The following is an 8,364-nucleotide window of genomic DNA, read 5'->3' on the forward strand; positions in this document are numbered from 1 at the left end:
AGCTTCTCTCAGCAGGGAGACAGTAGGATGCTTGTAACTGTGCATCTGGCTTATTTCACTTATGAGTATGGTCTCAAGTTTTATCCATTTACCTATGCAAGTCTCCAGTTTATCCTTCTTTATGGCTGAGTAGCACTCCATTGTATAAAAATACCGCATGTTTCTTTATCCATTCTTCAGTTGATGGGCATTTGGGTTGTTTCCAGCATCTAGCTATGACAAATTGTGCTGCTGCAAACGTGGTGCGCATATATTGCTGTAGTATGATGTTTTAATTCTTCTGGAAAGATACCCAGAAGGTGAATAGCTGGATAAATGGGCCCTCCAATTGTAGCTTTTTGACGAATCTTCACACTGATTTCCACAGTGGTTATTCCAGTGTACACTCCTACCAACATTAGAAAACGTTCTTTTCCCCACAGCCCATCCAGCATTTGTTATTGGTTGATTTCTTGATGATAGCTATTCTTTTCAGGGGGAGATGGAATCTCAGTGTTGTTTTAATTTGAATTTCTCCAATAATGAGTGATGGTGAACTTTTTTGATACATTTATTTGTTGTTTGTATTTCTTCATCTGAGAAGTTAGTATTCATCTCAGATGCCCATTTTTGGGTTGGGTCTTTAAATTTGGGAGGTCTGATTTTTTAAAATTCTTTTTATGTTCTCAGTAGTAATCCTTTGTCTGAGAAAGAGCAGGCAAATGTTTTTCACACATTGTGAGTTGTCTGTTCTTTCTAGTGGCAGTTTTTCTTGCTGTGTAAAAGCTTTTTAATAAGATGAAATCCCAGTTGTTGATTCTTTGTTATAGTTCCTGAGCAATGAGGGGTTTTATCCATTAAGTCTTCACCTATACAGATGTCTTCAGGAGTTTTACCTATTCTATCTCCAGCTGATTTAATGTTTCTGTTTTAATATGTAGATATATGATCCATTCTTAATTTAGTGGATGGTGAAAGATATGGGTCCAGTTTTAATCTTCGACATGTTCGTAGCCAGTTTTTCCAGCAGCATTTATTAAAGAGGCTCTCTTCCAATGAATGTCTTTGGCATCTTTGTGAAAGATAAGGTGGCTGAGTATATCTGGAGGTGTTTCTGCATTGTCCAATCTGTTCCAGTAATCTTGGGTCTTGTTTTTTGTTTGTTTGTTGTTTTTTGTTTTGCCATTACCCTTGCTGTTTTTATCATTGTAGGTTTACAGTGTAATTTTAAGCCAGAAAATGCCCCCTCTTTAGAAAGGACCACTTTTTTCGAAGCCAAAAGCAGCATTAATAATAACTAAGATTTATAGAGAACATTATGATTTACAAAATCCTTTCACTATCTCATATCTCTAGATACATACTTCGTAGTACAGAAATCATTTTTATAGAGATAAATTCAGCTTGTTGGTGTAAGTTAAGAATTCATCTCTAATTAGGAGATTAAGGTTGTTAGTTATATCAGATTTCTGATCCAGGACTAATGGTATCTGGACTCTCTCTCCTTGCAGTCTTGGGCGTCTTCTGTCCTTTGTTTCAGTAATGTTCAGAAAGTGTGCATTTTCCATATCTGACCCATTTGACTCTGTGCATTAGAACTCACCTTTCCCCTATCACTACCGGCTTGTACCTTATACCTGCTATCCTGAGTCTGGAAAGGGAGTCAGAGTATTCAGTTTAAATTTGATCTCATTCCATTTAGTTTTCCTCAATATTTATCTGTGTGTGTGTGTGTGTGTGTGTGTGTGTGTGTGTATTTGTATAATTTGATACCATTTCTCTGTAATCTGAGGAACAACCTAATGACACTGACTTTAAAGTTCATATTCATTAGGTTCTATAATTTTTTATAAAAAATACCATCCATATAGCCATAATCTGAATTAATACCTAAAAACACCTAATGCCAATCATGGTATATTCAGTGCTCCTTAAGATTAATCATGGGGAGTATAGTGTGGAACCCGAAAAAGGCAGAGACAATGCTAATATTGGTTTCCTAGTTTTGTTGTTGTTGTATTTTATTTTGTAGGCTGGGGATATAGCTCAGCGGCATAAGCACCTGCCTGGCAAGCACAAGGTCTGCAGAATCCCTGGGACAAAAAAAAAAAAAAAAAAAAAAGAATTGCCAACTAGTTTTGTTTTATAGTCCTGGGACTTGAACCCAGGAGCCTTCTGCTTGCTGACTAGGCACTCTTACCACTGTACTACCTCCCTGTGCCTCATACTATTGCTTTGCCTTTAGGACCTATAGTTAGACCAAGATTATTTTTCTATTTTATGAATAAAGTGCTACTTTTTGTAAGAATTTCATTTAGAGCCTACTATAATGAAAAAAAAATGAGTCCAGTGTCCTACAAAAAATTAGACATTTTTTCAAAACTTTAAAGAAGTCATTAACAGGGACATAGGAGATAGCAGAGTCTTACAGACTCTAATAAAAGATACCAGGCTTCTATCCTGTTCCTCCACTCCTCAGCTCTGTGACTTGGACCATCTATCATGTTTTCTCTTATTAAACTGATAATAGCAGTTTATAATTCACATAAGAATTATGATTCAAAGGTAATGTATGAAAGAGCCCAGGAGTTGCTGTACCAATTTTTGTTAATTAGTGGGAGGTTAACTCACATCACACTGAGCAGTGGGCTATGATAAAATGCATCACAGACAGGAATTGCTTTTTATCATGTTAAATAGTGCCAAATATGTGCAATTCTCCATCCTAGAAAAAAGAAAACTTGAAAAACTGTGATGCTCTATTTGAAATACAATTTGTTTCACATGAGTTCTCCACAGTCAGTTCCTTTTTGCACAAGACATGGCTGACGTTCACTCAGTGCTGGGCGCTATACCAGGTTTGGGGTGGCAAAGGGCAGGTTCAGCAGCTTGAACCTCACTGCAGAATGAGGAGCAGGTTGGCAGAGACCCTGGTGCCTGAGCCATCAGAAGAAGCACTGCTGGGCTTCTGCGGACGACTCGGCCAGCCAGGGCCCTGCGGCCAGCCACACCAGGGGCTCCTGCTCGCTGCCCTGCTGCCGCCCAGCTGCCCTGCACGCTGTGGAGAAGCTGGTTCAGTTTCTTCAGTTAGTCTTTCCCTAAATCCATAATTTGAGATTCACTGATTTGTCATGGTTTTCAAGACAAATGAAATACACTAACTCTACTGCATGAAGTATATTCTACCTTATATTTTGTGGCACTCTCAAGGTTAGCTATAATATTTTGAATTATACTTTGTTTTTAAGGGAATGCAATCAGGAAGAAGAGAATTCTTCTGAAGTTACTCTTTTTTAGAGGGGTGAGGAATATTGGGGATTGAACCCAGGGACACTCTACTAGTGACTCAGACTCCTAGCCTTTTTAATTTTTGAGACAGGGTCTCCTAAATTTCACAGGCTAGCCTTGAACGTGTGATCCTCTTGCCTCAGCTTTCTGAGCAGGTGGGATTATAGGTGTGCACCACCAGGCCCTGCTGAAGTTAAATGAGTAGAATTTGTATCACCTTATCACCTTAAGTATTTTCATAGCCCTGCATTTGATTATCCCAGCTGTGTTTCCAAGCCTGTCCCGTGCCAGGCTTGCTAAAGTCAGCCTGCACAGGATGACTTCTGACAGAAGATGCCTTGGACAGCTAAAAGCTCATTGCCTGTGCTTACTTGTATGTTCGGAGTGGATGTGTCACATGTGCTGAATCACTGCCCCTTCGTTGTGCAGTGTGCTTGTCAGGTTTTAATTTCACTGTTGTATTTCCTCTTCTCTTAGGGTTCAACGTGGGCAGGAGTGCTGGAGGGCGATCGACGGTCAGGGAGATTAACCGGGACGCCTGCCACTTCCCCGGCTTTCCGGTTCTCCAGTCCTTCCTCCCTAAGCACACCAATGTCCCTGCCCTCTATTTTCTCCTCATGGCCTTGTTCCTTCAGCAGCCAGTTAGTGAGCTGCCTGAGAACCTGCAGGTCAGTGTGCCTGTCGCCAGCAGCCGATGTAAGCAGGGTGGCCAGGTAGGAATTACCTAGTAAGGTGTGCGTGTGACTGTGCGCAGCCAGCGCTTTCGGGTCCGGGTTAATCACGTGGAACCAGTTCCTGATTCCACCACCTGCCTTGCATTTGGGATGGAAACAGTGTGACAATTCTATAAACAACTTTGCCCACAAGAAGGGCCTGGTCACTGCTCAGCCTTTTTGCTTTGTGGAGACTCTGTGATTATGTATGCGTAGAAGGTGGAGTGGTATTCATGGTCGTTGAAAGAACTGCTCAGAGCTGTGTAATTGTTTTTAGAAATATGATTTAACTTGCAAAGAATTAAAAATGAAAGGAGTAGATGCAGGTTCTCATTAGAAAATATTTTTAATTTCTTAATAACATCAATATAATGAGGGTTACAAAGTTTTAGGCATTTAACTTCTCAACTCAGCTTTGCTTCCATGCAGTGCCAAGTCACATTGAGGTTGATTCTGGTAGTTGAAAGACATTTTAAGTAGGATCACTTCGGCTAGAACCTTATAGAAAACCAAGACCCAGAGCCCTGTGTCTGCTGGGTTACATGATTTTCAAGCACGCTTGGCACCATAGTAATACTGTATTACATAAAACTGATACTAACACAGCTTGTCAAATTGATTTGTTTTCTCAAGTCTTATCTATAAATAATTTTGATTTGAATTAGAACATTGCCAAGTGTAGGGGCAGTGAGGTCCCCATGCTATTTTAGATCTTAAAAATCATCACTTCTGTAACAGCATCTTGGCTAAGTAACATGTACTTTATTTTTACTTATTTAGAAAAAAGATAGAAAGCAGCATTTTAGACATAGATACCTAAGACAGGTCACAAGATAATACATAATACAGCTATAAAAATGAGTTTTGAAATGGACGATGGAGAGTTGCTAGGTCTCTATTTTTAATTACTTTTTAAAAAAGAAACAAATTTAAGAATAGTGGAACTTATTAGAATCTCTCCTGAAAACAAGGTCCTAGGGCCTCATCTCTACTCCCTTTGGCCTCTACAGTTCGATCTGGATTCTATCTGGAAGTTTATCTTTGGTGTCCCAGCCTCCAGTGGGACTGTGGTCTCGTCCATCCACAATGTGTGCACAGAGGCTGCTTTCTTGCTGCTGGGCATGCTCCGCAGCATGCTGAATTCGGTAAGCAGAGACGCCTCCTTAGCCAGCCTATGTTGGGCTTGCTTATTTGTTGATTTTAGGAGAGTAATCTGCTGCGTTACCGTCACCGTTTATTTGCTGGGAGCTCTCTGTTGCCTCTGCTCTGCCCAACCATGTGCAAAGGAAGGACATAGTGTGCAGCTGTTAGGACACAGATTCTGGAACCTGGCTCCCGCTTCTGGTACTTCACACATGCTAGTTGCTGTGTGCTTCAGTTTCCTCAGCTTAAAAGGCTGGTGATAACAAAGAATTTTCATGAATTAGAATACAAATACTTACAAGTTGCAATGTATTAATTATTGTAACTGCCCTACTAACCTGTTTTGAAACTGTTTCATTGCTATTTTTTTTTCATTAAAATGAATAAAAAAACAAAAAAGTATAAGATTGCCTCTCATATAGTGAAGTACTTCCTCAGTACTGATATCACTCATATGAGATACAGATTATAATGGATATATATGTGTATATACATAATGAAGAATTACTTTGGGCCTGCCAAATAGCTCAGCAGATTAAAGCGCCTGCCAGCACGTGCAGGGGCCGGGGGTTCAATTCAGTGGCCTGCTGTGCCAGCCCTGCTCCCAGAGCATGCTGAGATGGCAGTTGAGACTGGGTGTGGTGGCACATGCCTGTAATCCCAGCTCTTGGGAGGCTGTAAACAGGCAGATCACTACGAGTCCAATCTAGTAGTGAGACCCTGAACACCCTGTAAGCCCTTCCCTAAAATACAATACAATAAAATAAAGACTTGCTTTATATCCTATGAATGTAATATCCTGTTTGAACTCTAAAAATCCCTTTCCTTTATTTTATTTATTTATTTGTTGGGGCGGGAGGGAACCGGGGATTAAAATCAGAACATTGCATTTGCCAAGCAGGTGCTTATGCCACTGAGCCATCTCCCTGACCCCCTTTCCTTTAGAGATTAAAAATATTAACAGTAAGAGTTTTTATTTTCTGCTTTTTCTATTCTGTTTATTTTAAAATTGGAAGTGAACAACTGAGCAAAACATGTATGTTCCTGTCTGTCATCAAGAATTCTGTAAACAGTTTGCTTTGTTTCTCTGACTTATTTTGTTCACAAGATGTAGGATTGTTTCTGATTTTGTTCTTGTTTTGAGACAAGGTCTCACTATGTAGTCCAGGCTGGCCAGGAATTCACTGTGTAGCCCAGGCTGACTCAAACTGGCAGCGACTGTCTCGCCTCAGCTCTGAGTGCTGGGATCGCAGGCGTGTGCCTCCTCACTCTCTGATTCCTTATCATCCCCACGTGGGAGTGCTGAGCCCACTGCAGTACATGCCGTGGTAGAGGCTCACGTGACACAGTGCTTCCCATCCTTTCTTTTACTTCAGACCCTCCAGTATGACGCACATGGGACAGCGTTGCTGGTAACACTGCTGACTGCAGGCCCTGCACTCTCCCTGTTGACAGTAACAAGTAACCAAAGCCCCTGACAGCGTCACTGGAGCCAGGTTCTCCAGTGCACTCACAGACACCCTGTCTTCAGGGCTCTGTTTACGTACATGTGCACAGATCTTTACTCACATGTGTGCTTTATAGAGTTCTGCACCACTGACACGTCCAGTACTGCAAGAGTAGTGAGCAGAGGGTGTTTAGTCATTCTTAGTGGTGTAAAGTTCTCTAACGTCTTTTCTGCTTTCACCTCTGTGCCAGCCGTGGCAGTCGGAAGAAGAGGGGTCTTGGCTGCGAGAATACCCAGTGACCCTGATGCAGTTCTTCCGCTACCTGTACCACAACATGCCTGACCTTGCCTCCATGTGGATGAGCCCTGACTTCCTGTGCGCCTTGGCTGCGACCGTCTTCCCCTTCAATATCCGCCCTTACTCAGAGATGGTAGGAAAGGGGAGGAAAGTGGCAAAACTGGAGCTAGTCTGTGCAATGGTTAGCAATACTTTTCTGCCAATCTTCTAAGTTTCTGACCACGTTAGTCTCATGACTGTGTAGACTGCCTTTTGAATGACTTGTGTCTCTAAGCCTTGCGTCTCTAAGTGCCCTGCAGTTTCCTTCTGTTTTCACCTTGTTTTCCTGTATTTCGTGAGTTCCTTGTTAATAACTCCCCTCCCTATGTCCTGATTGATTCATCTTATTTGATGTGATGATAGTTGTATCGTTATAAACACTTTTCTCAGCTAGCAGAACTCTACTCAGACCAATTTTTTTTTTCCTTTTCATTTCAGGAAGTAGGCATTTGCTGGGTTTAATTTTTACAAATGAAAGTTGACTTATTTTTTTCATAGTAATCCAAGATTTTCTTTTGTAAAAGCATGTTTACAGATATTAAACATTTTATCTGAATTGTGGACACTCAAAAATATACATCACAAAAATCTATTGTTAGCATTGGTCTTTTGTGCCTAATTTAGATTTAGATATTGAGTATTATATACTTTATAGAAAGAAACTTTCAAAATTTCACCAATGCTTTCATTGTATATACTCTTCCTCATCAAAGCCTTTGGTGAAATTTTTTATTTTTATTTATTTATTTAAAATAATTTGGGCTGGAGAGATGGCTCAGTGGTCTAAAGCACCTACTTAGAATAAGCTTAGCAACGCATCAGGGACTGCGGTTCAATCCCCCAGCATCACATGCCAGCCAGCCTCGCCCCCTGGTGGGCTGAGCTGGCCACACACACACCTCTCTCTCTCTCTTAAATAAATAAAAAATGAAAAAATAAAAAAAAAAGAAATTCCACAACTCTGTGGCAAAAGAAAACATTTCTTTAAAAAAAATAAAAAAATAAAAAAAATAAAATAATTTAAGACAGGTTCTTACTATGTAGTTCAGGCTGGATGTTAACTTACTGTGTAGTCCAGGCTGGCCTCAAACTCATTATGATCCTACTGCCTTAGCCTCCTGAGTGCTGGGATACAGGCTTGCACTACCATGCCCAGCTTCCTTCAGTGAAATTTAAAAAGTTGATATTGAGTTGAATATTCTAAAACATGCCTTTATTAAACTTCAAAACTTTAAGCACAAAGGAGATACATGAATAGAATGCCTAAGAATATATTTTAACAAAGGCTAATTTTGTTTATGACAGAAATACCTTTAAAATAGTAAAAAAAAAAAAAAAAAAAAAAAAGAAAAATGTAGGTTCATAAGAAAAATGCCTTGCATTCAGTTATTTCTTGGTACCAGGTTGATCAATTTTTCAGTCAAATTCACAAAGCATTAAAAAATTATACTTTGTAA

General features: G+C 40.1%; 1 protein-coding gene across 1 annotated transcript in view; it reads left to right on the forward strand.

Moving 5' to 3' along the window:
* The window catches only part of Wdfy3 (WD repeat and FYVE domain containing 3), a 311,759-nt gene that overhangs the window by 219,017 nt on the left and 84,378 nt on the right, over positions 1-8,364 (forward strand). Inside the window, exons 31-33 of the mRNA XM_023712946.1 lie at positions 3,745-3,980; positions 4,991-5,125; positions 6,822-7,001. Of these exons, the coding sequence (XP_023568714.1) occupies positions 3,745-3,980; positions 4,991-5,125; positions 6,822-7,001 (551 nt within the window). The remainder of the gene's footprint in view (positions 1-3,744; positions 3,981-4,990; positions 5,126-6,821; positions 7,002-8,364) is intronic.

Source organism: Octodon degus, unplaced genomic scaffold (genome assembly GCF_000260255.1).
Source record: "Octodon degus isolate 3935 unplaced genomic scaffold, OctDeg1.0 scaffold00028, whole genome shotgun sequence".
Taxonomy (NCBI): Eukaryota; Metazoa; Chordata; class Mammalia; order Rodentia; family Octodontidae; genus Octodon; species Octodon degus.